The sequence below is a fragment of the Sus scrofa genome, chromosome 8, assembly GCF_054392235.1.
Source record: "Sus scrofa isolate SSC_HxYL_T2T_F1_AM1 chromosome 8, Sscrofa_HxYL_maternal_Yorkshire_Landrace_v2.0, whole genome shotgun sequence".
Classification (NCBI taxonomy): domain Eukaryota; kingdom Metazoa; phylum Chordata; class Mammalia; order Artiodactyla; family Suidae; genus Sus; species Sus scrofa.
This window is the reverse complement of record NC_139390.1, coordinates 47,778,812-47,795,645: the sequence shown is the minus strand read 5'-3', so window position 1 is coordinate 47,795,645 and position 16,834 is coordinate 47,778,812. Positions and strand designations below refer to the sequence as shown.

Sequence of the window (16,834 nt, the reverse complement as noted above, 5' to 3'; positions counted from 1 at the left end):
ATGGATTCAATCCCTGGCCCAGTGCAGTGGGTTAAGGGTACAGAGTTGCTACAGCTGTGGCACAAATCACTGCTGCAACTTGGATTTGACCGCTGGCCTAGAAATTCTATATGTCATGGGCGTGGACATTAAAAAAAACAAAAAAAAGTAAACATGTAAGAGTAGCCTGGAATAATCTGAAAGAAAGGAATAAAAGTAACAGATAAACTAAACAATTTTAATATTTTATTTAGTTAAATAATAATTTTAAATTATTAAGACAATAATTACAACTCTGTGGTCCTAGCATGAAAAATGATTACATGATCCAGAGATTGAGTCAAATATCTATAGGAAGTTGGCATTCATTAAAAACATTTCAGAACACCACAGACAAGCAGAATTACACAACAAATGGTGTCAGAATAACTTAAGAGGTGTTTGGGAAAATAATACAGGTAAATCTTCACCCCTTACTCTAAAATTAAAATTTTAAATATAAAACATGATAATAAAAGTGGAAAACAAATCATAGAGATTAAAAAAATAATTACCTTGAGAGAGCATGACCAAAATCTGTTAAAATGGGACATTTAATACATTTTATCATATAAGAATTAATTGTATGGTAACCATCAACAAAACCAAAATAAAAAATAAACTCAGAAAAATGTTTATCAAAAATTATACCATAGGCAAAAAGATTAATTCCTTTACTATACAGAGGGGTCTTATACATTATAAAATCCCAAAACTTCCTATAAAAAATTGTCAACAGTAACAAGAAGAAAATTCACAATACAGGCAATACTATGGGACAGTACACATAGAATTCATCAATTCTGCCTACATATATGAACATTAACCACTTAGACACACTTGGATGCTTAGGTGCCATTTTAATCACATCATATTGGGAAATAAATTAAGAAACAAATAAAAATAATTTTGGTAAGCATATGGAGAATCTTAGCAGTCTTAAAATTTATTTACAACTTTTTGCAGAGCATTATGAAAATACCTATTAAATTTTAAAAATGTTTATCTAGCTAATGATACAATAATTCTCCAAGGAATATGCCTTGTAAACATATAAGTTCCTAAAATATATATGAGCAAAGGTATTAATTGTGTTTTATCTTTTCGTAACAAACACAGGAAACTCTTAAGACCCCATGTTCGTCAGTGCAAGAAAAATAGAAATTGAGAGACTGGGAAAGAATGAGTGAATCAAGGTGCTATTTAATTTTCAGTTTTGTTTGTTTTTTTGTTTTTTGGCTGCACTCATGGCATGCAGAAGTTCCTAAGGCCAGGGATTGAACCCAAACCATAGCAGTGACATCACCAGAGCCTTAACCCTCTGAGCCACCAGGGAACTCCAATTTTCAGTTTCATACTTTTGTTTTTTATTGTTTTTAAAACAAACTTGTTGGTAAATAAACAAAATCTATGTCTGATCCAGAGAGAATTTAGATGGAGAGTATTAAGTTACATATATTAAAAAAAGAACCAGAATCTTGTTCTATAAATAATTGTCTCTTGGAATGCCCTGTGGTTGCAGTGGTTAAGAATCCCAATACAGTGGCTCCAGTTGTTGTGGGGGCACAGGTTCTATCCCCAGCCCAGTGAAGTGGGTTAAAGTTTCCACGTTGCTGCAGTTGTGGTGTAGGTCTCAGCTGCAATTTGGATTCAATCTTGGCCTGGGAACATCCATATGCCATGGGTGCAGCCATTAAAAACAAAACAAAACAAACAAAAACCTTTCTTTTGGAGTTCCTGTTGTTGCTCAGTGGGTTACACACTCGACTAGTATCCATGGGGATGTGGATTCAAATCCCTGGCTTCGCTCAGGGAGCTGGGGATCTGGTGTTGCTGTGAGCTGTGATGTAGGTCGCAGACAAGGTTCGGATATGGTATTGCTGTGGCTTTGATTTGACCCTACCATGGAAACCTCCATATGCAAAGAGAATGGCCCTGAAAAGAAAAAAAGAAAAAAACAAAACACGAAACTTCCTTTTAATGTAGTTTTAAACTCCAACTAACATGAATAGCAGTTTATGTTAATGTGCTTCTTTCTCTCTTGAATAAACTGCTGAAGAATGGATCATTTTGGCCGTGTTGGATTTCTCAGAGACTTTTCTGAAAAGTTTGCCTGAATAAATAGTAAGTCAAATAGCTGGGCTGCAGAACCCTATAAAATTGCATAGCACCTGAGGATAATCACATTTTATCCTTTTGATTCATGATCTTGCCTCATATTTTCAAGAGGAGAAATAAACTCCACAAAGCCTCAAAATCAAATAGTGATTATGCAACACTATTTGACTTTAGAATTCTTGCAACAGTCATGTGAAAGAGATCCACATTTACAGAAAACAGTGCAGCGTGTAGAGACAGCCTGGTTTCTGCAGAAAATCTCTTCTCTATGAAAGTGTCCAAGATCAAGTTGCCTTCCAACCCCTCCACTCTCAATAATATGCACGAGTCTATTGATATATATTGTGAGAGTTAAGTATATAGTTATTTTTCGCCACACATTTTAGAAATATGTCACATTTCCATGTTAAAGCTTAGCTTTATTACTAAGACAACACCTTTACGTGATTTTAAATTTCAGACCTGACTCCTTCAGTAGACAAGACTATGTAAGTGAAGAGACAGGATTCTAAGTGACTTTTGTTGTGCAAATGAAGAGAAATTAAGAAGATTCTGGAAAATATCTCAGTGTATGATTTGAGCACTTTAGACATGTCCAACTTTCCTATCTCCATGGAATTTGTTTCACGGTAATCTTCCACTAGTCATTTCAGAGCTCAAACAGACATCAGGCTCATTTGCTACCCCTACTTGACATCAAACATTCACCCAAACAAAAAACTTAGTTCCGTACCCAGGAAATAGGAGCTGAAGATACACCTTCCTCAAGCCAGTCTCCCAGGGATGGTAAAACCCTTAAGAATCCATATTTAGAATCCACCCAAATACAACGGGATGATTACTTAATAGCCTATTGGGAAAACATTTCTGCCTCTTGGTTGCAAAAAGTTCTTCAAAAATAGCAGGGCAAATAGTCCCAGGTCTCTGTGACCTAACGTGTCTAAAGAAGCAGAAGAATTATTAGAGCATCTTAGAGAAGCCTGAGGCCATTCAGCCTGATGATTTAGTAATAACGTCTCTGTCACAGTATCAGACAATTACGAGACTTCTAGCTCGGAATTTGTTCAACATTGTTGGCGGCACATGCGGCAAGAATTCTTGTGTCCCGAAGAGTCTAAGGCAACAAACTCTTCCGTTTGAATAACTCTAGTTATGACTTTATTTAGGGATGTTTTCAACTTCGAGGAAAACAAATGATAAAGTCCAAATAATAAAGTTAAAAAGGTATGAAACCCTGAAGACTGAAAGGCAGACTCACACTGAGGATTCGACAGATAAGATAAAATAAATTTCTTTCCTAGTTCAGATTTTTAAAATCCATAAATGGCAAAGTATAGTCATTTTAAAAGAGGGGTACAGGGCAGGGAATGAGGGATGAAGTAGAGAGAGGAATCCTAAATTTAAAAAAATAGTTTACATTTTTAAAACCAAGACATCGCAACTGGACCTACACTGTCCTCTGGTGGTCAAATGTGAAAACGTATTTACAGAGATGAATTAAATTATTTAACATACACCGAAAATAACTATAGGCCACCAGATGCCTCACTTTGTATGAATATTCCATTTTAAGCAACTCACCTGACTACATTTTCCTTAATTATTAAGTCTGAATAGTTCCTTTCTGGAGAGTACTCAATTCTTCCACACTTTTAAACTTCATTATAAGAGCTGTAATTGTAGTGAATTGTATTAGATGATACTTATATATTTGGGGTTTAAGTATTCATGTATGTTACAGTTTATTCAGAAATAGTAAGAAAGAATATTTTAATTGTTACACTGCTTAATCTTTTAGGAGTATGATTATTTAATGCTTTAAATAATTTTACCATGCATACTTTATCTTGAATATTAAAATGAGAATATTTTAAGAACACAGACACATACATTAGAATGTGTAGAATATCAGTTTATAGACTCTTAACCTATCAACCAAGCCTAATGATCTTTGGTGGTTACTGTGGGTAAACCTTAGACACATCTTACAGTATTGATTCTGAAGGAAAGAAAAGTATGTATAATTCATTAGAGCTTTAAGAAATATATTCAATTCCAAGATTACTTAAAATATTAATTTTTCTGTCTAAAGAAAAGTCAAGTTTGTATTCTAGCATTTTTTCTGTGGGTTAGTTTTACCATCATCTTGAATAATTTTATTTGGGAGTCAGAAAAATTTTTCAATTAGTGTATTTCCTGAGCTTCAAAGAAAAAAAAGGAAAACATATATACATCATTTTATTTGGTCTTTCTTTATATTCTAAACATGAAATATCCTTTTGACTAAGGAAGATAAAACAGAAATTTTTTGCTTTTGTCTTTTCAAATAATTAAAGAGGATTTCAAATAGTTCCCATTATGCTTTGTAAGTTTTATCTACTGTTTTTACTTTTAATTAAAACTTAAAACTTTTTTAACAATCTTTTTTTTTTTTTTTTTTGTCTTTTTAGGGCTGCACCGGAGGCACATGGAAATTTCCATGCTAGGGGTGGAATTGGAGCTGTGGCCGCTGGCCTACACCACAGCCACAGCAACACCAGATCCTAGCTGTGTCTGTGACCTACACCACAGCTCACAGCAACACCAGATCCTTAATCCACTGAGTGAGGCCAGGACTGAACCTGTGTCCTCATGGATATTAGTCCGGTTCATTACTGCTGGGCCACAATGGGAACTTCAACCATGTGGAATGCTTTAATACATTATTTCTAGCTTACAGCCTAATATCTCCACCCAAGAATATATTCTCACCTTCCTCTCCAATGCATCTCCAGTGATTGGTTTCATTAGATCTTGTTGCAAAATACCATTTGGAAACTGGATTTTTGTTTGTTTGTTTTCATGGGATCCTGTCATGGTGAAGTGTGTTAGAAATTTTATCACTGGATAAAGAAATAATCAGTCTGCAGAATCTGAAGTGATAATAGACTTGGCTACCAACCAGTTAAGTGGTTTGAGCCAAAGAAGAGAGATAATATGATGCCTGGTTTTTATTGTTACTTTTTTGCCCCCAAAATCCCACTTTGCCAGAATGGTCTTAAGCATTTCATTTTTTTTTTTCTTCTAAAAACCTTCACAAAATCAAATGGATACTTGTTCTTTTATATCTTCTTTCTCTTCTCTAGGAGTGGAAGACAGTATTCTTTCTAAATTTTTAAATAACCTAGTGTTTTGAATTCTTTTAGAATATCAAGGTATAAATCACAAATGCAAAAAATTTAGAGCACAAGTGTGATAAGAATCGCCAAGAATATAAGTAAAAAAAGCAAATTCATGTTTTCAGTCCTCAGAGAATCTAATGCATTAGATCACTGAAGGAAACCCAAGATGATGCATTTTTTTTTCAATATGTAGAAAATGGAGGTGCATTTTCTAATAAGCAGTTCCATATTTTACACCTCCTCAAAAGAGAACATGATAGAAGAGGATGGCAAGAATTCTTCTCAACTACGCTATTAACTTAAAACAGTGAATTTCTGGAACGTGACACATCGCACACTCCAACATAATAACTCCAAATGTTCGTCATTTCTGCTTTTGTTGTTCATTTGAATACACACGTATGCTTTTTTCCATGAGGGAAAATAATTGAGATGAGTTGTAATTGTTTTCATCAGTAAACATTGTTTGGAAACAGTAAGAAGATGAAAGAAATCAGATGTGAAGGGTACCTTCTATCTGATCCCATTTATATGATATTTTAGAATGAAATGTCTACTTTAGCAAAAGTAATCTAGGATGACAGAAAACAGACCACTGGTGGCCTGGAGCATAGGGTTAACTAAAAGAGGCCTAAGGGAAGTTTTGGGGATGCTGGAAATGACCTGTATCTAGGTTGTGTGGTGATTACATGACTGTGTATACTGGCTGAAGCTCAGCATGGTCCCCTACAAATGGAAGAATTTTATTTGATGAAAATTATACCTCATTAAGGTTAATGAAAATAGGCTATAAGATATTTATGAGTTTTTTCTAAATGATGCCAAATGTCTGAAACATCTTTATTAGGTAGCTGGCAGAATCTCCAGCCGGACCATAGCATTGGGCACGACATCCACAACCTCAGGAAAAACACTTAGAAGCTACTGCAAGGGAGGCTAGGAAAGCAAGTTTCCAGCCTCCACTTTCAGGAAGTGGGATTCTCAAGTTGGAAAATTTCCCAACCTCATCTTGATCTTTGTCTTTTTTCTTGTGAGACATGGGGTGTGTGTGTGTGCATCCTTGCTTTGAAATTTTAAAAAGTGATAAAAAGAACAGAGAGGAACACTTTGCTGTACACCTGAAAGTAACACACCAATGTAAGTCAACTATATTCCAACAAAATGAAAAAAAAAAAAAAAGGAGTTCTCATTGTGGCTCAGGAGTAACGAACCCAACTGGTATCCCTGGGGATGTGGGTTCGATCCCTGGCCTCAATTGTGGGTTAAGCATCCAGCAGTGTAGGTTGTAAACATGGCTCAGATCTGGTATTGCTATGGCTGAGACAAATTCCACCCCTAGCCTGAGAACTTTCCTATGCCGTGGGTGCAGCCCTAAAATAATAATTAAAAAAACAAAAATAGAGAGGAAAAGAACATACATCCGTACTCTTTACCTGGGTTTACGTACTTTAGCATTTAGACATATGTTTCTGTGTCTTTTTGCTGTTGATTCTTTAAAACATATTGAACAACACATAGATGAATTCATTGCCATAAAAATTAGAATATTACAGGGATGCTCAAGGTCACCTTGACTCAGCGTCATGATTTTGATCTCCTTTATCCTCACTAGAAGCGAACCTTGAGTTTGGTCTATATGTTTTTCTAATATATGAATATTATATCGAATTATATTCTAATATACAGAATTATAATTAGAATAGTAATAGAATATATATAGAATATACAATATATAGATATAATAGAATAATTATAGCCTAATAAAATATATATTATAGAGTGTCTATATCTATATATATTATATAATATGTAATATCATAGAATAATCCTAATAGTTCTAAATATATGAATTTATGGAAAATGAACATAATACTTCAATTTAAAAAAAATTTATTTAAATGGCATCATACTGTGCACACAGCCTTACAACTCACCTTTTCATTGAATGTGTTTTTCAATTCTCCTGATATTGATACACACAGGCTGGTAGATAGCAACTCTACATACAAATAAATCGGTAAAACAGGACTAAAAGACTTGGTAGTTCAGGAGAAATGCTGTACTGTTAATTCCTTAAAGTTCATTAGGAGTTTTCAGTAATCAGGAATTTTTATTCTGATAGTAGAAAATTCCCATAATCTGATGCCAGCCTCATTGGGTTCTAGCCCCTCTGTGAATAGGGAGGCAGAAAGCCCAGTCAAACACAGTTATGCAAATATAAGAATCTGACCGTGCAGACAAGGAGAGATAAAAGCCCCCAAACATCAAGAGACACAGGCATTAACTTCCTAAGATAAGCAACAAAAATGGAGATCTGGAAATTGCCCCTTTAGTCTAACCGCTACAAAATAAGTTGTCTGTTTGGTAACTATTTTGAAAAAGCTTGTTTTTTTCCCACACTACTTTTACTAACACTGTAGGCATTATCTAGTAGCCACAACTGTATGGGTAGAAAGGTGTTTTTTTGGATTTCCCATTGTGGCTCAGCAGGTTAAAAACCTGACATAGTGTCTTTGAGGATTCAGTTCTTTAATCCCTGGCCTTGCTCAGTGGGTTAAGGCTCCAGCATGGCTGCAAACTGCAGCTTGGATCTGGCATTGCTGTGGCTGTGGTGTAGGCCAGTTGCTACAGCTCCAATTTGACCCTTACCCTGGCAACTTCCATATGCTGCAGGTGTGGCCCTGAAAAGGAAAAATGAAAAAAAAAAAAAAGCTTTTTTCATTTTTCTCTTACAATTGCTTTACTTCACACTTAAAACTGGGCATACAAACTGTCCACCTCAACTAAACAATAATTCAATGCTATTAATAAAATTTTAAAAGATTGATAAACAAGAAAAATAACTTTGTATCATGGCAATTTATTCAAAGTTATCAACATAAGTAGTGACATTACAGGTTAAAATTAGATTTTTGGAAGATGTTACAATCAAATATTTATTTCTATTATCAATTGAATAATTAAACAGGGACTCCAGTATCAGTCTTAAATTGTACCCAGAGAGAGGAATAATAAGCAGCTGTTTGGGGTGGGGTGGTGTGAGGCAATACAGTAGCTCTTAAAACTATTCTCCGATCTACAGACATGTGCAGGTTTTCCTTCTCAGACAAGATATCATAAAAATAACTAATGACTATATGGTGTTTGTCAAGTGCCAGGCAGTCATGAAAATACAGATCTTCATTAATTTGAACTTCACGGTGCCCATTAGAGACAGGTGTTACCATTACCCCCAGGTAACAGATGAGGAATCTGATACAGGGCAGGCGGGATCTTTATCCAACAGTATCCATTAGAGACCAGTGTTATGTCTGATATAAGGCCTCACGGTCTTTATCCAAAGTTGCTCAATTAAGATGAAGCAGAAGTGGGATTTAAACCCACAGATTAGCTAGGGTCACACGCTTTCTCTCTCTCCTAACAGTAAAGCAATGTGCTACCAGGTGGGAGTGGGAGAAATTTACACAGCACTATTCTATTTTTTTACTCTATTCTCTTGAGGGTTTTGGGAACCACTGTGATAAACATGGTACTAGCAGTTCCATTTTGTTTCTTTTTTTTTTTTTTTTTTTTCTTTTTGGCTGAGGCAGTGGCATGCAGACGTTCCCAGGTTCTGGATTGAACTCAAGCCACAGCAGAAACCTGAGCTGCTGCAGTGAAAAATGCCAGATCTTTAACCCACTGCGCTACAAGAGAATTCCCTCCATCATCTCACTTTTCTTAAAGAAAACTATCATTTTCTATGAACTTCTTTTACCTAGTGGAAACCACCAATCAAAACAGGAAGAAAACCTCCAGTTAAAAGAGGGATTTTAAAGAAGTATATTTCAGAAAAAAAAAAAAAGATTAAATTGTACATCTAAAGAAGTGTGTTGGTTCTTTAAAATTCTCACTCCCATAAGCTAGATTCTCACTTCAGCAACTCTGGAATTTCCCCCAATTTGGCATAGTACCTACATATATGAGTGTGCAGTGTGCATTCATGGGTGTACACTTGCATATGTATGCATATGTTTCATACAAATATTCTTTGTTCTCCAAGGATGGGCTTTATCTGGAGATAATCAAAAGCATTTTGAGCTAAGTTGGGTGGGTGACGAAGAGTTTGGCAACATGAGCTTGAAGTAAAAATAAGCCTGGGCTGAAAATAATGAAATGGCCTTTTTAACATTCCGTTGCAGACTCTGACATTTACTTTTTCTAGCAAAGGCTCCAGATTCATTTGGATTCTAATTCCATTATAATGTAAGTCTTCTCTCCATTCCTCCCCCCACCCCATCCCCTCTTATGCCTCTCTTCATGAATGAGGGTAGTATGTTGGATATTTGGGCATATACAAAATTCTTTGTGTATGAACTCCATACTGTTTTTAGATTATGCACCACTAAGGACATTGGGTGGTTAAAGCAGTACCCTTAGGTCTTGCACTGTGGAGTCCTACCTTCATAAAAAGTCTGTTAGAAGAATTTTTCATTGTCATACTGAGGCTCGGTTTTCCTTCCTTCTCACATTTGTGGGAGAAAAAAAATCATTTACTCTAATCCAGGACGGGCAGAGATCCACTGGCCGTAGGAACAGGAGCCCTGTTCTTAGCATCGTCTCCATCGTCGCATCCAGGAGAGATGTTCTCTCAAATGCTGCTGCCCTCTGCTGGTCATTAGATTTTAGAAAAAGCCGTGCATAAGGCTCCGGTCAAGATGATGCAAAAGGCAAGTATCATCAGCAGGTAGTTTTGTCGGCCCTGAATAATCAGAATGAGTGACTGTCATTAAGAAAACATGAACCAAAGATTTTCTCCCATTCTGTGGGTTGTCTTTTCATTTTGTAAAAATAGTTTTCTTTGCTGTGCAAAAGATTCTGGTTTAATTAGGTCCCACGGGTTTTTGTTTTCATTGTCATTATTCTAGAAGGTGGATCAGACAAGATATTGCTGTGACCTACGTCAAAGAGCATTTGAGAGTTTGGGGTTGGCGGATGCAAACTCTCACATTTAGAATGGATAAGCAATGAGGTCCCGGTGTATAGCACAGGAAACTAAATCCAATCTCTTGGGATAGAACATGATGGACGATCATATGAGAAGAAGCATATATATATATATATGCTGGTCATATATATATGACTGGGTCACTTTGCTGTATAGCAGAAATTGACACAACACAACATAAGTAAATCCACTATAATAAAAAGAAAAAGAAAAAAAGAAAACCTGGACCAAGGATGTAAAAAGCACAAACTCTCAAGACGGCTAAGGACTTTACTAAGTACCACCAGCTCCCAGACTCTCTGGAAAGCCCACAAAGCCTTAGTCATTTACTCATTCAGCAAATACACCAGGCAGACACATGTGCTGGGGCCAAAGTGGTGAGCAAACAAGCACCCTTATTCAGCTCATCATAGAACATGGGAGATAGGAATGAATAAGATGGTTACAGAAAGGGATGTTAAAAAGCCAGAGAGGTGGAGTTCCTCTTGTGGTGTAGCGGAAATGAATCTGACTGGTATCCATGAGGATGCAGATTTGATCCCTGGCCTCACTCAGTGGGTAAGGATCTGTGAGCTGTGGTGTAGGTCACAGATGTGGCTCGGATCCCAAGTTGCTGTGGTTGTGGTAGAGGTCGGCAGTTGTAGCTCTGATTTGACTCCTAGCCTGGGAACTTCCATATGCTGCCAGTGTGGCCCTAAAAAAAAAAGCCTGAGAGGTTAACAAGAAAACACCATGTGTGTGTGTGTGTGTGTGTGTGTGTGTGTGTGTGTGTGTGTCGCAAAGGGGCCTTAATGAGGCAGATCTGGAGTTCAGTTAAGCTTCTAACTATGAGCATCAGTAAAATTGGGCTGGAAGGAGAGCAGCAGGGAGGGACTCCAGGTATAAAGAACATGTGTGCCAAGCTCTGTTGCACCTGCCAGGGACTGAAAGAAGGTCTGGGTGACCAGGGCAGTGAATTAGGTGCAGACAGATGTGGCTGGAGGCTATGAGCCTGAGCTCATGGGCATCTTATTGGTCGTGCTGTACTTCTGGGTTTTTACTTTTTCCAAGCAGTGGGAAAACATGAGAGGAATGGGCAGAGCTGGATGTAGGGAAAAGGTGGCATTTGCATTTCTTAAATCCCATGCTTTAGCAGATGGTGACCGGATTGGAGGGGGCCAGGATGGATGCAAGGGACCAATAAGAGGGCGACCCAGTCCTCCTGGGCAGAGATGGTTATGTGCAGATGGAGAGACAGAGATCAATCCAAAGGCAAGGAAGGAACAGATGAAGTCTGACCCACTCAGCTATGCATGGGTGCGCTGATCCTAAAGATGAAGGCACTGAGAGCCACTGCCTACTGAAGTCAGTTCATCTTAGATTAACAAAGAAATACCATCCTACATTCAGGAGTAATATTTTATCTCTCATCTGTAGGGGTACAGACAGATCAATTCTAATTTCTCTTCCACAAGATAAATTTCCACACATAGAAAAGTAAGTGTCTTATATCCCTGAAGCATCTTTTTCCCTGGTCTGTATTTTAGCTCTTTTGACCATCTTTCATATTGGAACAGTTTCAAGCTCACCCATGGTGCTGGCTGCTCCCGTTGGCATGACTGCCAGGCTGTCTATTATACCTCTTGAAATATAGGCCCAATACTTTGAGGCGAATAAAACAGGATCTCAATTACAACTGAGATCTCCAGATAGCAAAATCATATACCATTATCAGTTTTTGTTAAGATTAATGACAATTAATACATAGCTCACATGTCAAAAATGCATATCCCATTTTTTTTTTTTTCATCTTAATGCAGAGCTGGGTTACAGTGGGTTCTTTTGCCTGTTTGATGACCAGGATTGTCTTTGTAAATTGGGTTGGGTCAGTTGAATTGTCTGATTCACTGTCACATGAACCCTATCAGAAGTCACTCTAATACAACTTCCACAAGTGAAAGACAGCACAAAACCTTGCCGAGTGCAGGGCAGCACACACACACACACACACACACACACACACACACACACACACACACACACACACACACACTCTCCTGCATGAAGGCTCTAATGGTCCCTGACATCTTTTCCTTAGTGTTAAAGGCTGCAGTCTTTGCCCAGATACCAGCACTGGTACAGAGTAGACAATAAATATTTGTTCAAAGAATTGGTACACTAAGGCAATTTCCAAATGTGCTTTGTGATTAAGACAATTGATGCAATCACTGAAATAAGAAAAAAAAAAATCTAACAGATGCAGCCCCAATTATCAGCACTTTACAACCTAATTATGTGAATGCTTTGTAAGTCTCTATTTTATTGTCTATGTAGATGGAAGAACATTCTCAGGGAGTAAAATATTTTTCCCTTTTAAGGGTAAGAATCTGCCCAAACTGCTTAGTCTCCTAGAGAAAAAGACTGCTTATATTTGGGCAAAAGCCATGGTTTTCCTTTGTTGATGGTGAATGTTTTAGAAAGATCAAGCTAACATTCTCCCCCAAAGCAAAAAGTGTTTAACTCGGATTTTTGAAACAGCTACTTAAGATGGCGAATCACCTCATTCTTTTCTTGGAATAGCCACTGACTTGTAAATTGTAGTCATAATAACGTGTGGTGGATTATTGTGGACATACTGCCTGAAGTGTGCTGCTAAAAATTTAATGGATTTCTAGCTTAAAACAGCTGAATATAAAATTCTCAAACTTCCCAAAGAGGAACAGATACCAGGTATAAAAAAAATCACAGTGCAAAGAATTGCAACCGTGAACCTATGACAGTAAAATGAAATAAAATCAATAAACTCACCCAAAAAGTGCTTGGATCTCTGATTAAGTCCTTATTGCTACAGATTGTAGGCTTTTAAATACATCTCCTCATACTGCTTCAAGTCATACCTGACAGGACCTACACGTCATCATATGTTTTGCTTTTGTTTTCCTCTAGGGTTTTATTTTGTTTTTAAGAAAATTTAAAAAACTCTGACACTATCTTGGTTTCAGTGTCTAGAACAACTCTCTCTGAAACTCGCTAATATGAAAAGTATTTAAAACTTTCCTATAAGTCAGCTGTCAAGAGGCAACGAGGCATCTGCATTGAATGACAAGAATCACTGGACACTTTAGTTTTCTTTGTAGACAGGTTTGTAAGACTTTTTAACAAGAGTTAAAAGGTAAAAACAAACAAACAAACAAACAAACAAACCCTTGCTATACTTTCAGCTTTGCCTTCTCTCTCTCAGTTTTTACAAACCAACTTGGCCAAACTTTAACACTCTCTCTCAAAACTACAGAAGGAACACACTGTGATTTTATAGGAATCACACTGAATGTAATTGGAGATGCTGCCAAGTTATAAGAGTGAGCTGTTTCACCAGGAATATGGTGAGTCTTTCATTTGTTCTGATCATCTTTTATTTTTTTTCTTTTTTCTTTTTTCTTTTTTTATTACTCAAATAAATTTATCACATCTGTAGTTGTATAATGATCATACAATCTAATTTCACAGGATTTCCATCCCACAGCCCAAGCACATCCCCCCAGCCCTCAAACTGCCTCCTCTGGAGACCACAAGTTTTTCAATGTCTGTTAGTCACCATCTGTTCTGCAAAGAAATTCAGTCTATCCTTTTTTTCAGATTCCACATGTCCGTGAAAGCATTCAATGTTGGCGTCTCATTGTATGGCTGACTTCACTTAGCATGATAATTTCTAGGTCCATCCATGTTGCTAAAAATGCCGGTATTTCATTCTTTTTAATGGCTGAGTAATAGTCTATTGTGTATATGTACCACATCTTCTGGATCTGCGCCTTTGTCGATGTACATTTAGGTTGTTTCCATGTCTTGGCTATGGGAAATAGTGCTGCAAGGAACATCAGAGTACACATGCCTTTGCGAGTCATGGTTTTCTCTGGATAGGTGCCCCGGAGTGGGATTGATAGATCAAATGGTAGTTCTATTTTCAGTTTTCTGAGGAATCTCCATGCTCCTTTCCACAGTGGTCGCATCAATTTACAGTCCCACCAACAGTGTACTAAGGTTCCTTTTTATCCATACCCTCTCCAACACTTTTTGTTTGTAGACTTTTTGGTGATGGCCATTCTGGCTGGTGTGAGGTGGTACCTCAGAGTGGATATGATTTGCATTTCTCTAAGAATGAGTGATGTTGAATGTGTTTTCATGTGTTTTTTGGCCATCAGTATGTCTTCTTTGGAGAACTGTCTGTTTAGATCTTCTCCCATTTTTGGATGGGGTTGTTTGGTTTTTTTGTTTGTTTGTTTGTTTGTTTTTTTGGTATGGAGCTGCAGAAGGTGTTTAGAAATTTTGGAGATGAATCCCTTGTCAGTTGATTCACTTGCAAAGAGTTTCTCCCATTCTGTGGGTTGTCTTTTTGTGTTGTTTAGGGTTTCCTTTGCTGTGCAGAAACGTTTAAGTTTGATTAGGTCCCATTTGTTTACTTTTGTTTTTATTGTCCATACTCTAAGAGGTAGATCTGAGAAGATGTTGCTGTCATTTATGTCAGAGAGGGTTTGGCCTATGTTTTCCTCTGAGAGTTTGATAGTGTCTGGTCTTATATATAGGTCTTTAATCCATTTGGAGTTGATTTTTGTGTATGGTGTTAGAGAGTGTTCTAATTTCATTCTTTTCCATGCGGCTGTCCAGTTTTCCCAGCACCACTTATTGAACAAGCTGTCCTTTCTCCGTTGGATATTCTTGCCTCCTTTGTCATAGATGAGTTGGCTGTAGGTGTGTGGGTTGAATTCTGGGCTCTCTATCCTGTTCCACTGCTCTGTATTTCTGTCTTTGTGCCAGTACCATACGGTTTTGATGACCGTGGCTTTGTAGTTTAGTCTGAAGTCCAGGAGCCTGATTCCTCCAGCTCCATTTTTCTTTTTCAGGAGGTCTTTGGCTATTCTGGGTCTTTTGTGCTTCCAAACAAACTTTGAAATATTTTGTTCGAGTTCTGTGAAAAATGCCCTTGGTAATTTGATAGGGATTGCATTGAATCTGTAGATTGCCTTAGGTAGTATAGTCATTTTGAGAATATTAACTCTTCCAATCCACGAGCATGGTATATCTTTCCATCTATTTGTGTCATCTTTGATTTCTTTCATCACTGGCTTATCGTTTTCAGAGTACAGGTCTTTTGTCTCTTTAGGCAGGTTTACTCCTAGGTATTTTATTCTTTTGGATGTGATGGTAAATGGGATTGATTCCCTAATTTCTCTTTCTGCTCTTTCATTGTTAGTATATAGAAATGCCATCAATTTCTGTGTATTAATTTTGTATCCTGCAACTTTGCCACATTCATGGATGAGCTCTAACAGTTTTCTGGTAGAGTCGTTAGGATTCTCTAGGTATAGGATCATGTCATCTGCAAATAGTGATAGTTTCACTTCTTCCTTTCCAATTTGGGTTCCTTTTATTTCTTTTACTTCTCTGATTGCTGTGGCTAGGACTTCCAGAACTGTGTTGAAGAGTAGTGTCGAGAGCAGACATCCTTGTCTTGTTCCTGACCTCAGTGGGAATTCTTTCAGCTTTTCACCATTGAGAATGATGTTCACTGTGGGTTTGTCTTACATAGCCTTTATCATGTTGAGGTAGGTTCCCTCTATGGCCACCTGCTGAAGGGTTTTTATCAGAAATGGGTGTTGGATTTTGTCAAAGTTTTTTTCTGTGTCTATTGAGAGGATCATATGGTTTTTATTCTTCAGTTTGTTAATGTGGTGTATCACACTGATGGATTTGCAGATATTGAAGAACCCTTGCATCCCCGGGATAAATCCCACTTGATCATGATGTACAATCCTTTTAATGTATTGTTGGATGTGGTTTGCTAGGATTTTGTGGAGTATTTTTGCATCGATGTTCATCAATGAAACTGGCCTTTAGTTTTCATTTTTTGTGGTATCTTTGTCTGGTTTTGGTATCAGGGTGATGGTGGCCTCATAGAATGAGTTTGGGAGTATCCCTTCCTCTGAGATTTTTTGAAATAGTTTCAGAAGGATATGTGTTAGCTCTTCTCTAAATGTTTGATAGGATTCGCCTGTGCAGCCATCTGGTCCTGGACTTTTGTTTGTTGGAAGTTTTTTAATCACAGTTTCAACTTGAGTTCTTGTGATTGGTCCATTCATCTTTTCTGTTTCATGTTGGTTTAGTCTTGGAAGATGGTACTTTTCTAAGAATTTGTGCATTTCTGCTAGGTTTTCTGTTTTATTGGCATATGGTTGCATATTGTAGTCTCTCATGATGCTTTGTATTTCTGGAATGTCCATTGTTATTTCTCCTTTTTCATTTCTAATTGTATTGATTTGAGTCCTCTCTGTTTTTTTCTTGATAAGTCTGGCTAGGGGTTTATCAATTTTGTTGATCTTTTCAAGGAACCAGCTTTTCATTTCATTGATCTTTGCTATGGTTTTCTTTGATTCAATTTCCTTGATTTCTGCTCTGACCTTTGATTTCTTTCCTTCTACTCCCTTTAGGTCTTGTCTGTTCTTCTCTCTCGAGCTGCTTTAGATGTAAAGTTAGCTTGTTTATATGTGCTTTTTCTTGTTTCCTGAGGTAGGTGTGT

At 37.2% G+C, this 16,834-nt stretch overlaps 1 protein-coding gene and 1 long non-coding RNA gene across 15 annotated transcripts in view; both read right to left on the bottom strand.

Moving 5' to 3' along the window:
- Window positions 1-203: 203 nt before the first annotated feature.
- LOC146400461 (uncharacterized) lies at window positions 204-3,807 on the bottom strand. Its single transcript, XR_014812521.1, has 2 exons — window positions 3,718-3,807; window positions 204-1,953 (listed from the first exon to the last, which is right to left on the bottom strand). It is a non-coding gene; the product is annotated as an uncharacterized LOC146400461 (long non-coding RNA).
- Window positions 3,808-8,137: 4,330 nt separating this feature from the next.
- TMEM144 (transmembrane protein 144) overlaps window positions 8,138-16,834 on the bottom strand; it is a 68,736-nt gene continuing 60,039 nt past the window's right edge. For 10 of the 14 annotated variants that reach the window (XM_021101288.2, XM_084972175.1, XM_013978686.3 and 7 more), the window contains one exon: window positions 8,138-10,038. In XM_021101288.2, the coding sequence (XP_020956947.1) occupies window positions 9,955-10,038 (84 nt within the window). In that variant the 3' untranslated portion in view covers window positions 8,138-9,954. The remainder of the gene's footprint in view (window positions 10,039-16,834) is intronic. The other 4 variants (XR_014812518.1, XR_014812515.1, XR_014812516.1 and 1 more) reach the window with 1 other exon arrangement.